Below are 18,193 nucleotides of genomic sequence, written 5' to 3'. Positions count from 1 at the left end.
ATGCGATGTTCAGCGTTGGTAAAATTCAGTGGCCCATTTAGCAGGCAACGCAACGTGGGTGCAGTGGAGTCACTGGGCAGCTACAAGAATACAAAAATTAGCCAAAACGTACAACTAACAACTTCAAAAATACTATGTATGATATATAAATCAATGCGCTCTGTACGTTGTGACATTCTTAAGTAATGACTTAAGCATAGACATTATTACCTTTATTTTCGTATTAGACGTTGAAAACATTGAATCTTGAATTTTCATAGCATGAATCCGATCTCAAACAAACACTGATATAACACAAAAACAAAACACATGTATGTAGTAGATTGGTAAACAAAAGCAAGCGCAGCAATGTATTGATAATTGCAGTCCAATCAGAACGGTGTGTAATATGGACGATGCCAGCGCTACTGCAAGCGCAACGTCATCAAAATATAAACAAAAATCACTGAAATGTATACATGTATGTATGTGGACATGCGCAAATGCTAAATAAAGCGATCGCCTCGCTCGTTCTCGCAATAAACGAAAAGAGCCACTTTTTTCCAACTGGAAGGAGGCATGTAAACAAATAGTCTAGCTCGTTATCGATATATGATCAATTGAGGCAACTATAAATAAAAGCTGCTAAGGCAGCTCCAGAATGCTCCGAGCGCAAAAATAGCATTCGCACACGCGTATTTCATAAACCGAACACTTTGTTGGTCAGGGAACAGACGAACGCTCTCAAATCAATTGATATTTTCGCGTATCGCAACGCTTCCTTCACTTCTTATTAGATTTTTCAACGATATTATCACAGAGCAACTAATCATCAACTGATGACTTTCAGCGCGTTTCGCAATACACTTTTCACAGATTAATATTACACTCAATCGCGATTATTACAACATTACACTATTGTAAAATGTGCTATTGTTGAAACTTTGATGTAAATTTGTGCTATTTAGAGCGACAAACCGACATTTCGCGATCTATTATTTCGTTACATTTTTCTCGCAATCAGCGCACAATAATCATGGCTATGGTGTTTCCCATATGTTTTCCGATACCTTTACGTTTTGCCTCGTATTGGGTTAATTCAAGCGAAATATATGTTTATGTTTTCTGAATAACATAGCGTCGACAATTTAGTCAAACAAAAGTCAGCTGATGGTATGTTGGCTATTGCCTGAACGGAACTCACCTCAATGATCATTCGTTAGCTTATCTTGTGTTTCATTATCGCTGGATCTTCTATTATTTAGATATTAGTGAGTGAGCGAGATGGATCATTTAGTAAGCAGTGGTGAGAACATTTGATCTAATTTTCAATATTTCTTCCGTAAAAAATATCAAAGAAAATTATTTAACAGTTTATTGACCTATAATAATATTTAAACAACACGAAATTGCGTAGAGACAAATATGGCTGGGGTTTAGAATACTTTCCGACAAATTCGGAGTTAAAATGGGTACTGGCGGATAGAGGAGGTTCCGCAGATATTTGTATGTATAATTAAAAAATTTAAAGTGGGTATTTTTTCGCATTACCTATACTGAAATTTACTCTTATTTTTTACACTTTTATATGTTCCCAAACACTTGAGATTTTGATGTGTACATTTTAATTGTGAAGTTGTTCATTGTTATAATTATAATTTGACAAATGTGATCATCAGAGCAAAACCAGTTGCTGTCAGTTATTTAGACCGACGATCTGTGTAACCGAACCACATTTAACAACCGCTTACTTTTGTCGTAATCGGTTTTTTTTTTCTACAACACTATACATTCACTCGCTACTCGCTATTTTCATGTGGATTCCCTTCTACGTAGTAAGCTAGAAAGAGTTCGCTGATATGTCGGTTGGTATTTTGTAACGGTATTCGTATGTAAGAAAGGGATAGTTTTATTTCTATGGAAGCCGTCTAAGTTTGACAGCATCAGAAAAATAATTCTTGCTAGCGAATATTATATAGCAGTGAAATAAATATTAAAAAACGGAATTTGTATCCTAAATAAGAATATAACGTGAGTAAAACCCTTTTACTGTTTTTTATTATTGTGCATATAACTCACAACATTTGAAATTATAGTGAAAAAAACGTGCAGCAACCAGACATTTTTGAGCAAAAAAATATCGTGCCAGGGTCACAGCGCCGGTTGAGAATTGCATTGTTGCGGACATTTGGATAAAAGCACACCGCTTCTAGAGCCTTCTTCCTGCTAAACTGACATAACACTGCCGCAGAACCAACATGTCTCATACAATTCTTTTGGTGCAGCCAGCTTCTCGCCCTGAAACACGCACCTACAGTGACTACGAGAGTGTAAATGAGTGTATGGAGGGTGTGTGCAAAATCTACGAAGAACACCTGAAAAGGCGCAATCCCAACACACCTACAATTACATACGATATCAGTCAATTATTTGACTTTGTTGATCAGTTGGCGGATATCAGTTGCCTCGTCTATCAAAAGTCGACAAATACTTATGCACCCTACAATAAGGAGTGGATCAAGGAAAAGATTTACGTGCTACTGCGGCAAGCGGCAGGCAATTCGAATTGATCTGGTAAACGGAATGCGTGAGAGCTGTTAGCAACATATAATTGCAATACGAATGTAAGGTAATAGGTTTTATAATAAAGCCTATTGCAGTTACGCGTAAATTAATACGTTATGTAATTATTTTTATTTGAACTATTGTAAACACGTAAAATACGTTTGTCCAAAGCTTCACCAATCAATCGAGGCTTTAAAGTCATTGCAACAGATAACGCTACTCGAAAAGCACTGTAGAAAAGAACCAGTCATTTAATTTCATCTTCAAAACTTACAGTAAACACAATTGACAAGAACACTTTTTGTATTTTTGCTACAACATTGAATTAAATATTTATGTAATCATTTTTAAAGAAATAATTTACTTTTCTCAATATCCTGCAGCTTACTGCAACAACGGATTAGCTGTTTCAGAAACTGAACGTACTGAACTTTGAAGTATTTGAAACTCTAATTTTGGCCACTAACAATTTAATTAAAATTAGTGATAAGAAGGTAGAAATAAGAATTTCTTGAAGTTTGTGTTGGAAGTGAATGCAAGTTCCGCATAGAAAATAAACTGCCAATGCAAATGCGGTTACTTTTGTAAATGGAAGCGAATGGACGTTTACACTTTAAACAATAAATGTTAGAAAATCAAAAGACTATAATTTATTTCATAAGGCGCATAGGCTACATAGTCTAACTGTAAGTATTTATGGACGACGTGCACATTCAGCGTATTTACGTGTATTGTTTGGGAAATGCTAGCGTAAAGCTTGGCTTTGTGTAATTAGCGGCAACAAGATTTTTTAATTGAAAAATAAACTCGGTTGCAATGTGTCACGTTTGTATATAGAGATATATAGAAGAAATTCTCATAAGTAAGTGCTTTCTTAAGTTTTTTATGACAAATCTTGAAAGCTTTTCCCTCTGCAGCTTTTACAATGTGAGCGATACTTATGGAATTTTGGATCAAAGAAGATTGTTTCTGATTTTAGTTGTAAAAATTTGAAAAGTATTCAAAAACTATATAGTCATTTCATTATCATTTTCTTCGATAGCATTGTTAGCTTTTGGTTTGACATTGAAACAAAAGTTGTGATAAAAAGCTTATAATTTGAATATTATTTCACTTTCAATATCAAATATATCGGCGGCGTTTAAACCTTTTTTTGGAGACAACACTTTGAACACATATTAATACACAACACCTATAGCTATCTTTCCGATAAAACAATTAAACTACAAATATATTATTGTCCATACATATGTATGTAATGAGACGATCACAATGTTGAGGTCAGCATCAATCGGCGTGTTGGTTTGGTTTTGCTTTTTTTCATGACTTACACTGTTTTGTGATTAAGAATGAATATCGTTCTGAATAATTAACAAATACGTATTCACAATTAAGGCAGTTCAAATAAGAACTGGTTTTTGACCGGTACAATGCACTAACACAGATTGTTTATACGATACCAATACATATGAAAATTCAATTTTGCACTTAATTGCCATATTTTTATTTCATACATAACTATACCACTAAATTGAATTAAAAAATGCATTACTATAGTTAATGCAACCACTTTCCGTGCACAGCGAGAGTTTACCGGAGCAACCGACAAAAGGATTCGGAGGTTGACGTAGCGTCGTACATACATATACCTTAGTTATGTAGCCTTTGCCTCTCTGCAGCAGTTTCACTTTCCATTTCATATTCGATTTCCACTTTAGGTTTCTTGTTTCGTCGTGTCGCTGCTTTACTGCTGCTTGCCGTGTCAAAGGGCGCTTTTTTACTTGATTTCGTTGGAGCACGTACAAAGGCGCCGGGCGCTGGTGTATCCTGTATTACATGCAAAAAAAATTGATTAGATTTGTATTTAAACGGTAATTCAAAATTAGTTATAATGTTATGACCAACCAAGCACTAAACTAATTATTTTTGAGTTCGTTCAACATTTTATAATCATATGATTCGTGAATATTTTAATAATTTTTTTTAATTAAGCTAGAACTTTCAACTTTGATCGGCGACAAGGTCGTACGCTAACATTTTATTGCTTTTTACACCACTATACTATTTACTACTGACGGCACACATTAAGTACACACTACAAACTACTTAATTATTACACAAAGCGTTTATTTTAAACTTATAATTGATCACGCTGTAACTAAGTTTCAACCGTTTCTAACTACTTATTGATATCTGAGTATCTGAGTTGCACATGCGCGACATAAACTAAGATCACAAATATATTATTATGCTTGACATTATAAATATGGTGTTAGAAATTTTTTGAAAATCCAACTGTTTTTTTCAGCCACTCACGCAATAACTGTTACGGTCTTCCAACAACACTTATTATTACCGCGCAACGAGCTAATCAGAATGAAAGCGCTTGGCATACTAAAGCATTTATTTTTTCTGAATGTTTATAAATGTAATGCCAACAGCACGATGCGCGGAAATAAGGTACGAAATGTTTTATCATATATCAAAATGCAATACAATCTGAGCAACCACTTCAGATTTACGCTAAGAGTATTGATGATGAGGAGAGGAGATATAGTGTTATGTGTTAAGATATAATTACAAAGTCAAATTAAAAATTAATTTTACTTAATTTTTAAAGATAACTGTTTGATTGAGAATGATACTTAAAATGAAAGAGTTAATAAACTGAAAGGTTGATGCGTATGGCAACCGCAGAAGCTGAGTCGATTACGTATTTAAAGTGTAACAAAACAATCTATTTGTTCATAGACGCTTACTATCAGCGTTGCATATGCTTATGCAGAAGGTACATCACTCACCTCAATATCGTCAGCATCTCCATCACTAACTGAATCCGTAAAATCGCTATCCACTTCAATTTCTTCTCGTTCGCCCGAATCACTATCCGCATCGTCATCATCATCGTCTTCCTCATCCGAATCGGCTTCCACGAATTCTTCATCCAGTAACTCACGGCGTACCTCCTCGTCAACTTCCATTTCCTTTTCGATTTCTTGCTCTTCTTCGTCGCTCGCCTCTTCATCTTCCACTTCTTCCGCTTCCAACGCTTTATTGAATGCAGTTTGTGGGAAATTGTATATATCCTGGTACGTGCCGCTTTTCAAACGTTCCAACAATTCTTTTTCGATATGGTTATCAATTTTCGCAGCTATCAAAGCCTTTTTCTCTCGGCGTGCTTCCCTTCTCTCTATTTTACGCGATAGTGGTACTATCAGTTTCTGTCTTCGTAGCTTAAGTTTACGCATACGTATAAGATACTGTGTAATTTTCAAAAACCGTTGTTTGTTTTTCGCAATCATATATTTTGGCCAAAACACAAGATTTTCATTGATCTGTTCCAGTGCCTTTTCGAAGTTGCGTGATAGTTTAACTCGCTCCCACAATTTGTTTGGCATATGCGCTCTCTCCGCAGTCTTTATGTATAAATAAATTATACCTTTTTCTTCGCGAACTGTGGCATACTGTGAATTGGCCAGAGGACATGTTCGGCGAGTACACAGACCGGTTAAATTGTATTCATGTCGACAGAACGTGCGCGTATCGGTTCTATTATAAAAGCATGATATAATTAAAACATTAAGAACTCTTAGAAATTTTACTTATATAGAACTCACTTGACTTTATGTGAACAAAATGATTTGTTTATAATGCTCCACACTACCTGTAAATAGAAAGAAATAATAATGTTATTTAATGTCAATTACTTAATTATAACAGTATGTCTTACATCGTCGTGCTGCATTGTGTTTTAGTTTTTAATGCAAAATAATGTCATAAATTGATTTAAAATAGCAATACACCAACGTAAAAACACGTGTGAGGCAAATTCAACAAACTATTCAAAATATGAGAATTGTCAACTCCTTGACAGCTGTTTTGATTCATTAAAATGTTGCCACCCCTCATTCATTATTTATATTTTATATTTCATTCATTCATTTTGTCATAATTGTTACTAACATTCAAATGCAGATTCTGCTATTTAGAATGAAGATTCGATAAAGATTATAATAGGATTAAAGGGTAGATAGTTTTGAGATATTCATAGTATAATTTGCCAGAGCTTTAAATCTCCGGTTCGACAGAGAATATAAATTGATATATGTACGTTTTCTGGTTCGATATTCGTCAGTGCTGCCAAATCACTTCGGGATCAATGTGTTTTGGCGGTCTTTCCCAATATTCACCACATGTGTGAGGGAATTAATTATGGCAAATGTAAAAATAAAAGTGACAAACATTGTGGAACGCGCCGCGATCACAGCGCGCATTTTGTTAAAAGTTTAATGTAAATATTTGCGAACAAGTAAAAAGTTTATTAATTGACGAAATGTACAATCAACTGCTGCTGCCGCTGGCGGTGAGCACGGTTCCAATACTGTCGTTTGCATTTGTGGGACTTTTAGTGCTGCACAAATTATACGTGAAAATTCGGTAATATCGCTTTCAATTGGGGCACACCAAATTTCTAACCTCCTTCAACCGGTTTAATTTTGTTATGGTCAAAATGTATATTTGTCTTTGCCAATATTTGTTAATTTATTCTATAGCATTGAACAAAATTTTCGCATATTAAACGCATTATTAAAAATTATTTATAGCTCCAAATTTGATGTGAGCGTAAATTGCTGGTTTTGCAATCAGTATACGCGCGTCCCCTATTTAGACTCGAACAGCTGGACGTGTCCTTACTGTGAGCAATACAATGGATTCACTAAAGATGGGGACTACAACCGTGACATATTTTCACAAATGGATCGCAGTAATTCCTCCGCAGGTATAGCGAGACTTAATCAATCATTTGAACATGACTCTTCAGACTCGGCGCTGTGCGCTCCCAAAAATGGGTTTTGTAATGAGTGCAATGAGGCGCAACGTTTAAAAGTGGAGAAGTTGGCACAATTTGAACCCAAGAGGGAATCACGTTTCGACGAAGAACTCAAGGCTTTCAAGTGAGGCAATTGTACTATATTTAAGAATACACATAATTGCTTTAATTCCATTATTTCTTATAGAGTAAAATTGGAGCAGCAATATCGCTTGTGTGGCACATGTGAACGTCATTTAGGAAAAGTACTTCATGAAAAGAAAAAAATGGTTCTGGGATCCAAATTTCTTGATTTCATTATAAAAGGTGCCGAAACACTGAAACAACCACATTTCAGCCAAGTCCGCCATGTGCAGCGTCAACAGTGGAAACGCCGCCTTTCGCTTCACATAACTCTATTGACAATAGTGAACTTATTTTGTTTATTCTGCATGTTGCCGACATTGACACGCGAGCATCTCACACCAGTTTTAGGAGAACGAGTCGGAGAGCAGCTGTTTTTATCTGTATCACATTTGTTGGCATTATGTCGGGTGTTAACCGCATACCTGACTCAAATTGGCGCGCACCCATTGTTGGTGAAATGTAAACTATTTTCGCGTACAATTTTCATGATGCTTATGTATTCGCTTGGGCTAAAGATGCCGCAAATCACTCGCATTAGTTTCTTTTCGTTATACGTACTTGCATATCCTTTTTTGCTGCTAGGAATATCTTTCGGCTACAAAATAATTGATGGTTTTAAACTGACACGTTTCACATTTTTGTTGACCTTATGGAGCGCATTTGCAGGCGGACTAATAGATGAGCAATTATATTTTCCGCCAAATATTCTAATGGTATTTATGTATACTATTTATGTATACTATTTTTTGTTAAAAATTTAATTTTCTTTTAGCTCATTGCGTCAACGGTAACCCTTGTTCTTTCACTGACAAATGAAGTTGAAGTCTCTCCGAAACTTCATGATAATAGTACCACCAGCTTTCATAAGATCTATTCCGAGGATTACTTAAGCGATGACGACACAATTAGCATGTTAAGTCAACAGTTCAATTGCAGCAGTGCAAGTACCGTTCGTTCAACTTCGATACGAGGACGACCATCGCCGCAGCAGAAAGGTCAGCTATATAAATCGCCGGTTACTTCATCAACTCTTTCTTTACACAACGCGACAAATGCAAAAGTTTCTCCCAACTCTACATACAAATCTTCGTACTTCGATTTGCAACCCAGTGCACATTCAGTTCGGTCTCATTATGCAGCGTCGACCGTTGGAGATTTCAACTCGGCGCTCTCATCTGCCACATTGACCGCACGCGCTCCATTTTTTGGTATAAATCTGGACACAAATAACCTGGAACGTGCGCGGTCACCGATGTTTGATCAAAGTGGTAATAACGTAAGAACTGCCTTAAACGCTTCAATATTAAATGCATCCTTCAGTGGAGAATCAAATGCCCATTTAACAACGCAGAAGAACGGTTTCTACGGTCAGCATCGCATCGGGGGACCAATGAGTCAGCGCAACTTCTCTGGAAATTCGGGTGGATTACACTCGCCATTTTCATTGTCCAGTAACACGGTGTATCAGCGTCCTGCTTCGACAAATTTAATCACGCCATCTCGGTTCAGCACCACTTGTATTGCACAAACGCCTGCCACGTCCTGGCTATCAACAGGAAGTTTGAACCAACTTAACAAAAATTTTCCAGAACCACGGCAAACAATGACCACAATTGGAGAGAATTTATCGCGCGCTTCATCGCAATCATCGGGGTTCGAGTCTCAAAACGACCGATTAAATGTGTCACGTGAGAACTCATTCAGCAACGAAAGTAACGACAATGCGGCGCATCCTACAGCTTCAGAAACCACAAGGAGTTTTCAGCCAATTGACGCTGGCAGTCGTTCGGCTTTCTCCCCACGCCCCTCGCTGTTAACTAACCCGCAGTTGGTGACTCCATTAACAGTTAATTGTGGTTTGACATCACCTGCCGCCAGTCAAGCCCTATCCATGGGGGACCTTTGGTCTGCACCCGCTCAAAGAAAAAGGCTAGGAGGACTTGACATATTTAATTTACGTAAAATTAATGATGAACTGCCATTGCCCACTAATAAATATAAACGCGGTGATCTGCTCAAAAAATGGAAAGAAAGCCAATTAATTTCTTAATTTCAAGTTCTGCCATGATTCCTACACATAATTGTTTTTATCACCTCACATTAAACTATATCCATTTAATTTATATTAACTAAGAAATTTTTAGTTTAGTTAAATTTATATTTATAATAAGTTAACGCGGACTCAGGAGAGGTGTATAATTTATTGTTTAGTTAACAAGATAATTTTAACTTTTACTATAGCATATAGCATTATTCTTTCATAGCTTGTACATATATTTTTTTTAGTATTTATACAAAAACGTTAAAAGGCAGCAGATTGAAAACAAAGTTGTGTTTGAATTACTAACATAATACTGACTACATTAATGGTTACATTAGTGGTTTTGGATTGTAATTTTATTTTTGGAAGTTCTAGTTATAATCGTAAACTAAGCACTGCCATGTAAACACATTGTATATTGTTTCTACAAGTTGACATGTTCAAAGAATGTCTTAAGGAATAAAGGCTACTTTCAAGTTTTCATATAAATGCGGTTTTAATTTGAAAATGCGGAACGAGCAATGTTGCTTTGTGATGGCTGATTGAGTAAATGCATAGATGAATATGTATGTGTGTATGTACATATAAATTAGTGCTAAGAATTCGTCAAGGTCATATTATTGACTCTATTTTGTTATATAATTATATTTTGAAAAACTTTATAAAACAGCATGACATAAATTAAACGATTTTTTATCATTCAACAACGCACACATCAGAAACATAAACTACAATAATAATAGAATTTAGATAAAAATTTCTTTTGGCACAAAATCGTTTATGTACGGATCGGTGCAACCCTGTTATTGTTTGGGTTAAAATATTATCACTGCATTCGTAATTCGCCCACCACCCACCCACTGCTCACAAGCGCATGCAGAGAGAACGCGGCACACACTCCCAGCCACCTGCTGATATCAAAAGTTTCAAAACATTGACACTCTCTACCGCAATAATCATTTGATAGTCAGTCAGTCAAGTTTCGTTGACATTGAATTAAAGAAATGAGTGGAAGGCGCACAGTGATTATCTTTAAATCCGAATCGGAGAGCAGTGACCGATACGCGGAGGAATTGCATGCCAATGGGTTCAATCCGATATTTGTACCAACACTCAGTTTCGGTTTCAAGAATCTGGAACAGTTGCGAGGCAAATTGCAAATGCCAGATAATTTCGCTGGCATCATTTTCACTAGTCCACGCTGCGTCGAAGCCGTTTGTGAGGCATTGCAGTCTTCCGAGCTGCATGGCGGTTGGAAACTGTTGCATAATTATGCAGTTGGCGAGGTCACACACAACTTGGCACTGTCGTCACTGCAACAACTATTCACGCATGGCAAGCAAACGGGCAATGCACGCAATCTGGGGGATTTCATAGTGGATACGTTCGACGGTTCGCGCAATTTGCCACTCCTGCTGCCTTGTGGCAACTTACGCACCGACTTGCTGCTCTCGAAATTAGTGGAAAACGGCTTTCAGGTGGACGCTTGTGAAGTGTACGAAACTGTTTGTCATCCGGCGCTGGCCGAGAATATGGAACGAGCTTTAAAGGCCGAAAACATCGAGTACTTTGCCTTCTTTTCGCCCTCTGGCGTTAACTGCGTGCATGAATACTGTAAGGCGCACAATGTAGATATGGACAAATGGAAGCTGGTGGCGATAGGGCCAAGCACACGTTTGGCTATGGAGGAGCGTGGCCTGCATGTGTTTCAAACAGCCGAGCGACCTTCGGTGGAGTACCTCATTAAGGTTTTATTGAATCCCAGTGTAGGACGACCCAAGCCGACTGGTGAGATAAAAGTGGAAGACTAGTCGAGGTTTCTTCAGTGGCGAGACTGAATGATAGCTGTTAGTTTGAAGTTTTTCATTTATCTATTACCTGTTTAACGCCGTACAAAGGGTGGCCTTATCGAATAGTTATAATGTTTGTGATCTGATATAAGTATATTTATACATATATATATATTACGCATTAATTCGTTTAATTCACATGGAAACAAAGGAGTGTTACTGGGCAAAACGCATTCAATATAATTGTAGATGTTGTGAATGTATATGTATGCATGCGAATTTTTAGGAAATCGCTCAAATTGATCGGCATATTTTTCATTTTCCTTCTATTACTAAGCGCATGTAAATCACTTTTTGCGATGTAAATAAGCTTCTAAATATTTGTAGGTGTGGGTGCGTGCAAAAGTGTTGTTAAATAAACTTGCACTTTCGACAATATACTTTGTACATACGGATAAACACACATCCATATGCATGCAGATAGTCGTCGCTTATTTTAGAGAGAAGTGATTCAATAAAAGTATAAATTTTTTATTTGCTATATTCACTTTCGCTGTTTTTATTTCTTTTAGCCTAATATATAAATATTCCATGAGAAATAAAAATCATTAGACCGCATTAGATGTACTTACATACATATGTATGTACAAACATGCACTTGTAATCCGAAATAGATGATTATTTTTAGCGAATCCAAACAGTTGTCTCTTATAAATTATTGTTCAAACGTGCCACTGATAATTAAACTAATTTAATTGGATTTAACGTTTGTGTGAAAGTAACGGAGCTCGTAGGCGTAGCATTTTCGTAAACAAATTCAGAATTTCTAAAATTGCAAAAAATAAACTTTATGTAATTTACATAAAGGCTTTCAAAATCTAGTGAATTAGTAAATGTCGGGTATTGGCAGTTGAAAATTAAAAGATTTACAACATTTTCTAAAATGGAGAGTATTTAAGCTATACAGAAGTAGGTGGATGCCACGATAAATTAAACAGATTGGCGGTGCAAAACATTATTCATATAGGTTAAGGGTATGGGGCTGATTACTGAATAGCTGCTAAAGATACACCTGTATATTACTAATGTTGTAGGATCGGAAGCGAATATTACCATAAGTTAAAAAACAGAGTATAGGATTTTCATATCAAAATCAATATTGTTTTATTTATAAATCATCCATTTGATTTTTTATTGTTCCATTAAAATCATTTTATTTTTTTTGTTTACATTTAAGAATATTAATTTTATCGCATTTTCATATTTATATGTATACAAAACATCAACTTCACTCTCCGCGACGGACCAAATGACTTGTTGATAAGATTCATTTTGTTGATCTATTAAATCAATCACTATTTTTTAGTATTTCAGCAATTTTTTTATTACTTTAATTTTTTATTTATTGGCCTACCAAGTGGTTGAGAATGCAATATATTCGTCTTCTCCATAGTTGTAATACTTTAACTTCAAAAAATCTTAGCTATAACCTAGTGGAATTAAACATGCTTTAAATTAAAAAACACGAAAACATATAGTCGGTTGGGAGCAAGTGGTAACGATATGTCTGTTTTAACAAGTTGCTTTCTGAGTCGGTTTGTGTTGTGTCGTTGCCCGTCAAGCCAATTCCAGTAGCGAAAGTCCCTAGCATAATGCTCGATACTTCCACAATAACAAATGTTAATGGTTTTCAACTTCGCCAACAACACTTTCAATGAATTCTATGATTTCTTTCTTTTGGTGGTAGTACTTATTTCTCTTGAAACAAATGCAAAAGTAATGTGGCTAACTGCAGCAGACGCCCGACTTAAAAAAATATATTGAAGTTTTTCGAAACCCCATTTCCCTTTAGTCAAAACTTTAAGTTATTTCGTCTTTACGTTTCTTCCATCTTTTTTACTAATAATACAATGGTTTATTTTAATTTTATTATATTATGTATAATATAATTATTTTGCCAAGTAATAATAACAATTTTTTATGTAAATGGATTCCCGTTGCGTTGCTCTTTTCTCTTGCTTGAATGATTAAACTTCCATTTATATTTATCCTTTCAAATTAATAGTACTGTTATTTAATAATAATGTGTAATAATTATATATATAGAACAACTATGCCTTAAATTATTTTTTATTTTATCATTTAAAAGTTTTCTCAAAAAAACAAAAAAAAAAATACATTTTATATACTATAAATCTGTGTGTATATATAAAGTTGGTACTCAATAATAAAATAATTAAGACGGAACGATTCAAGAAAATGCCTGGTTTTACGTTTTTCATTTTGGCGACTGTAACTAAAACTAAAAGGGAGAAAGAACAATTGACATTTTAGTATCGCTCGGGAAAAATATTTTCAGTGTGATTTCAAAAAAATACTCGCAAACTTTCAGTTTTAGTATAAATACTTAAACGATTTTAAATAAATGCCAAAAGCAAAGGAATATTTCTCAAATTAGATTAAAAAATTAATAAAAGGCAAAAACAAAAATATAAACGATTTTACAACGAAATCGTTGACTTTTAGGAGAGGAACAGCAATCTTCTCTTTCTTACGTTTGTCATTTGTCATTAGATTTACTTTATATTCAAAAAGAAAAGAAAATGCATTTGATTGTTTCTACGAATTTGATTTGTAAGCGTTTATGATTTTTCTTTTATGTTTTTCTTTAGGGTTTTATCTACTTTGCGACATCGAAGACTTTATCTTATCAAAAGTGTATCAAATTTCAATTCTTAATTCGTAAATAGTAATTCTTGCATTTAAATAACGATCGACTTGAAGTTCGCCGATCGAGCGGAGGTGTGTTTTTTGTTAGTTGGTTGATTGTTTGCTGGTAAATGTTGTTGTTTTATTGTTGAAATAGCCGCTGCTGTTGATCTTGTTGTTCTATACAAAGGACTGGCGTCATAGTAATACCAGTCATCCTCGGCCAGTGCGCACCAAGCTGCCACTCTCCAATTTACATATTTTCAAATTGATCCACGCGACGCTTTGTGTTGCCCTTACGAATTTCGCGCAATGTCTTGTACTTGTCGCGACCTTGACGCACGTTCTCCCGATGGATCTTGTCGTTTTGCGTTTCTTTCGTTTCGTCGCGTGATTGTGCCAAGTCTTGTTTCAGAGCCTTAAAATGTTCAATTAAAATTTATTCTTAGTAACATTCTAACATCTCGCAGTCACATTTAAGCCGTAAACTCACCTTCAATTGATCATGCAGGCGCTCGTTGCGCTCGGCCAGTGTGCGTCTGTCCTCGATGGGATCCTTGATATGTTCATCCGTATCCAGATCGCGTGACACATCACCACCACCGTCACCATTCGTCAGTTCCTCTTCATTCTCATTTTCATCTTCGGCTACATGATGATGTTGAGGTGTGGTTGACGCGGCCAAAAGCGCTGCAGCAGCTTCCGCCTGCAAACGCAAAATATAGTTAGTTTTGTGTACGAAAGCAATAAGTAAATTTGTTTCTAGTTTTCTTACCTGCTTGCGTCTAGCTTCCTCCACTTCGTCTTGCAGACGTTTAGTCTCTTCGTCCTTGGCGTTCACCTCGTCCTGAATGCGTTGTACTTCCATTTGTTTGGTCATGATCTCCTCCTCCAGCTTGGCTTTCTCAGCTGCTTCCATATTCTTTGCCTCCTCAAGACGTTGCAACATAGCTTGCAGTTCTTTCTGGCGCAGCTCCAACTCGTCCTTGGCTGCCTGCAGTTGACGCAATTGTTCCTCGAGACGGCGAATCATCTCCTGCGCTTCCAGCAGGTCTTTCTGAGAGCGCTCCATTTCCTCTTGCATCTGCTTCAAGCGATCCTCATACTCTTGCTGCTTCTTCTCAGCACGTTCGCGAGCCGCTAGTGCTAACTGCAGTTTCTCACTGAAATCATATAGCACCCAATCAGTAGCTGAACAATAATCATTCTTTAGACTTTATATAAACTTACCGTTCTTGCTGCTTGGCATTCTTTTCCTCGCGTGCTTGCGCCTTCATCTGCTGCACATCAATTGTGTCGGGCTTGCGACGTCTCATGTACAACTCGTGGTTGCCCATGCACAAGGCCAGGATTCGTTTGTTGATGCGTACACGCGGCGCAAAGAAGACAAAATCGGGCGCTTTTTTATCGATTGGCTTGATAATAAACTTCTTATCCGAAAATGAAATGTTACGGATTTCCGACCAAGGAAACCCGATTTTCGGCGTCAGCTTGTCGTCCTGCTCATAGATGTTCAGACCGAGCGCGTCCACGCCCAACCACAGGTCGGTACCCTTTTTATTGCGGATTTCAAAGTAGTTCACGCCATACATCTCAAGATCCTGTGCGATCTTCAAGTACTCCATCATGGCATCCTCGCGCAACATGCCGCGATGCTCCTTCCACCAGTTCATAATTGACTGCTCCCATTCGTCCTTGGACATTTTGTGTTGGTCGATGACACGTTGCGGCAACAGGCGGTCGTTAGCCAAAAAGCCGGCTGTGTGCATGCTCTTGTTGTAGTCGCCGTGGCGCGCTTGAACGGCATACGAAGCGAGCAACACGGACGTTTCTGGGGGACAGTAGATTTCGTCGGATAGTATGGCATTCTTCACTTGCAAATAGAACAAGCGCAGCGTAATGTCCTGAATGAGCTCCTCGGCGACGTCTTCCGGGTAGAATTTGGCGCGGAATCTGAACTGCAGAGGATTCTCCTTCTTTACGTCTTGGTTCAAAACCTGTGCAGAGAAGGTAACAAAGCAAATATCAGTTAGAGCATATTCAATCAACAAAACAAAACGAAATGAGTAGAGTTAAACAAATTCGTAAAACATTTACCCAAGTGGAGAATGGCATTGATCCAGTCTATTGACAAACGATGCGGTATATGGATGCATTAGTAAGAAAAAGGTGGGAAATCAATAAATAATTCGTATTATAAATGTACACCTCCGATTTGATAAAATAGAGCGTGAAAGGAACCACAAAACAAAAACAATAAAAATTGGATACATCGAAACTAAGGCACTACACTACACTGGAGACTAAGATAAGAATTTAAAAATAATAAAACTCATTTCACAAAGGAAACAGCACGTTGGGGTCATGTATTAAATTACTTTCGTTTAGCTCGATTTCTACATCCCAAAAAAGCTATACATTTGTATTGGTATGGGATTGCTCTAAAGTTGAAGTAACGCGGTGGTTCAATACGACAGGCTCACCATATCATCGGCATCGTCGTCTTCGTCGCTAACATCATTGCTGTTCTGATGGCCATCGGCTGTTTTCTTATCCACATATTTCTTGACGCGTTTCAAGTACTTTATGGTTTTTATGGCTGGCGACTCTGGCTGTGCGGCAGCCATTGTGTGTATATAGAAATGTTAATTATTCTGAGAAATTCGACAATTTTCATATAAACATTTAGTAATAAATGATAAAACGACAAATGTGTGTTTAATAACTGTAGCTCGTGTCATCGAGTATTTAGCCAACTTTATGTATGTATGTATTTACAGAGCCGATTCATAAGCGAAGTCATCACCGCGAATTTTCGTTATTTTTATAAATAGTAGTTTTGCAAAAGACAGACATGTATTTGTGACAAGTTCGTTTTCTTTGATAGCACGGCGGAGGCCATACATCCTCTGCCTCCTCTGCGAGTGTATTGGTGAATTTTACTTAACAAGTTTATTTTTTTACCTAGCAATTGCATAATTAGTGTTCTACGAGTTTGAATGGAATGAAAGTAATAGTTTGGGAAAAAATGTATGCCTTCGTTTTTGAACCTTTTCTCATATAAGAGGGATTCAATAAATAAACTCAAGATAAAAACATCTGTATCAGTGCATATGAATCTTAAATGTTCAGTCATAACTAAATAAAAGCAATGTTATGAAATATCGACGAAATTGTATGTTTTGACACATACATATTTGTTATTATTGTAGAAGAACCCTTAGAACTTTCATGCTCGCTTGATCATAACCACAACGGGACCTTTTTGAAGTCATTAGATTGAACAGATTCAGATTTACACCCGGACAAGAATTCTCCACAACAACAAAAATAACTGTAGTTGTTAATTTTTAACTTTACTGCGATCTGTCTTTTAAGATCAATTATTGTGAAGTTTTTATTCTTTTGGAAAACTTTATACTCGAGGAAACAAGTAATATTCAACAGAAAACTTTCTGAAGAGTGAGTTCATCATCACCACATTTTCTTTTTCCCTCTATTATTTTACACACCGATAGGGAATGTAACATTAAATTCTAAAACGACGTAAAGTAGTTCAGCATTAAGAAAAAAGGAAAAATAAACTGAAGCCTAAAAGAAGATGAAATGTCCGCAGTCATTTCCTTCCAATACCTTACCTTTTTGTAAAGTTTGATCCATGTGGAATCACCCTTTGAATCGGTGTACTGCAGGCCAAAGAACCAGACCTCGCGCAGGCCGATCGTTTTGACGACCTGATCGAAGAGCTGCTTGCCGGTGGTCGTGTGTTGTATGGCAAACTCCAGCTCGGCGTCCATGGTGGTGACGCGTACATTTAGCTACAAATTCAAAGTACAAAAATTTCGTTAGAAAATATTAAAAACATAAAACTCAAAATGACATATTTAATCTAATCACTTTAATTACATAAGAACTGTAAAAAAAAAATATAAAAACCAGCAATGTCCGGCAATGACTGGCAGTTAGGCGGAAAGGAATTCGCAAACACTCTAAAACGCTTGAATAGCATTCTCACAGGGGTGGGCGTGTAGGGCGGTTGGTTGGCGACAAATTGCTATTGTTACTGCGATTATGCAACAATATAGTTAATATGTATGTAGTACTCGGCTATCGATCGATTACGGTTATTGTTGAATTTATTTGTTGCATTTT

At 36.6% G+C, this 18,193-nt stretch overlaps 5 protein-coding genes across 10 annotated transcripts in view; 3 read left to right on the top strand and 2 right to left on the bottom strand.

Annotated features, from left to right (window-relative positions):
* Positions 1-1,881: 1,881 nt before the first annotated feature.
* On the top strand, positions 1,882-3,185 carry LOC108971340 (enhancer of rudimentary homolog). Its single transcript, XM_018937328.1, has 2 exons — positions 1,882-2,010; positions 2,076-3,185. Exon 2 carries the CDS (start codon positions 2,238-2,240, stop codon positions 2,547-2,549), a length of 312 nt encoding a protein of 103 aa, XP_018792873.1. The 5' UTR covers positions 1,882-2,010; positions 2,076-2,237; the 3' UTR covers positions 2,550-3,185.
* Positions 3,186-4,019: 834 nt separating this feature from the next.
* Positions 4,020-6,377, bottom strand: LOC108971336 (protein MAK16 homolog). The gene is made up of 4 exons (XM_018937319.1): positions 6,275-6,377; positions 6,162-6,208; positions 5,346-6,093; positions 4,020-4,371 (listed from the first exon to the last, which is right to left on the bottom strand). The coding sequence occupies exons 1-4, from the start codon at positions 6,287-6,289 to the stop codon at positions 4,195-4,197; spliced, it is 987 nt and encodes a 328-aa protein (XP_018792864.1). The 5' UTR covers positions 6,290-6,377; the 3' UTR covers positions 4,020-4,194.
* Positions 6,378-6,759: 382 nt separating this feature from the next.
* LOC108971333 lies at positions 6,760-10,031 on the top strand. The gene is made up of 4 exons (XM_018937312.1): positions 6,760-6,981; positions 7,149-7,499; positions 7,563-8,214; positions 8,274-10,031. The coding sequence occupies exons 1-4, from the start codon at positions 6,878-6,880 to the stop codon at positions 9,549-9,551; spliced, it is 2,385 nt and encodes a 794-aa protein (XP_018792857.1). The 5' UTR covers positions 6,760-6,877; the 3' UTR covers positions 9,552-10,031.
* A 364-nt stretch (positions 10,032-10,395) lies between these two features.
* On the top strand, positions 10,396-11,879 carry LOC108971337 (uroporphyrinogen-III synthase). Its single transcript, XM_018937320.1, has one exon. It carries the CDS (start codon positions 10,547-10,549, stop codon positions 11,351-11,353), a length of 807 nt encoding a protein of 268 aa, XP_018792865.1. The 5' UTR covers positions 10,396-10,546; the 3' UTR covers positions 11,354-11,879.
* A 2,000-nt stretch (positions 11,880-13,879) lies between these two features.
* LOC108971334 (moesin/ezrin/radixin homolog 1) overlaps positions 13,880-18,193 on the bottom strand; it is a 34,891-nt gene continuing 30,577 nt past the window's right edge. For 5 of the 6 annotated variants that reach the window (XM_018937313.1, XM_018937315.1, XM_018937316.1 and 2 more), the window contains 5 exons: positions 17,680-17,859; positions 15,272-16,038; positions 14,817-15,204; positions 14,535-14,747; positions 13,880-14,459 (listed from right to left, as the gene is read on the bottom strand). In XM_018937313.1, coding sequence (XP_018792858.1) covers positions 14,295-14,459; positions 14,535-14,747; positions 14,817-15,204; positions 15,272-16,038; positions 17,680-17,859 — 1,713 coding nt within the window. In that variant the 3' untranslated portion in view covers positions 13,880-14,294. Of the gene's footprint in view, positions 14,460-14,534; positions 14,748-14,816; positions 15,205-15,271; positions 16,039-16,138; positions 16,166-16,524; positions 16,654-17,679; positions 17,860-18,193 lie in introns of all 6 variants that reach the window. The other variant, XM_018937318.1, reaches the window with a different exon arrangement.

Source organism: Bactrocera latifrons, unplaced genomic scaffold (genome assembly GCF_001853355.1).
Source record: "Bactrocera latifrons isolate USDA-ARS-PBARC rearing strain unplaced genomic scaffold, ASM185335v1 scaffold_34, whole genome shotgun sequence".
Taxonomy (NCBI): Eukaryota; Metazoa; Arthropoda; class Insecta; order Diptera; family Tephritidae; genus Bactrocera; species Bactrocera latifrons.
The sequence above is the reverse complement of the archived record's forward strand: the minus strand, read 5'-3'. Positions and strand labels throughout refer to the sequence as shown.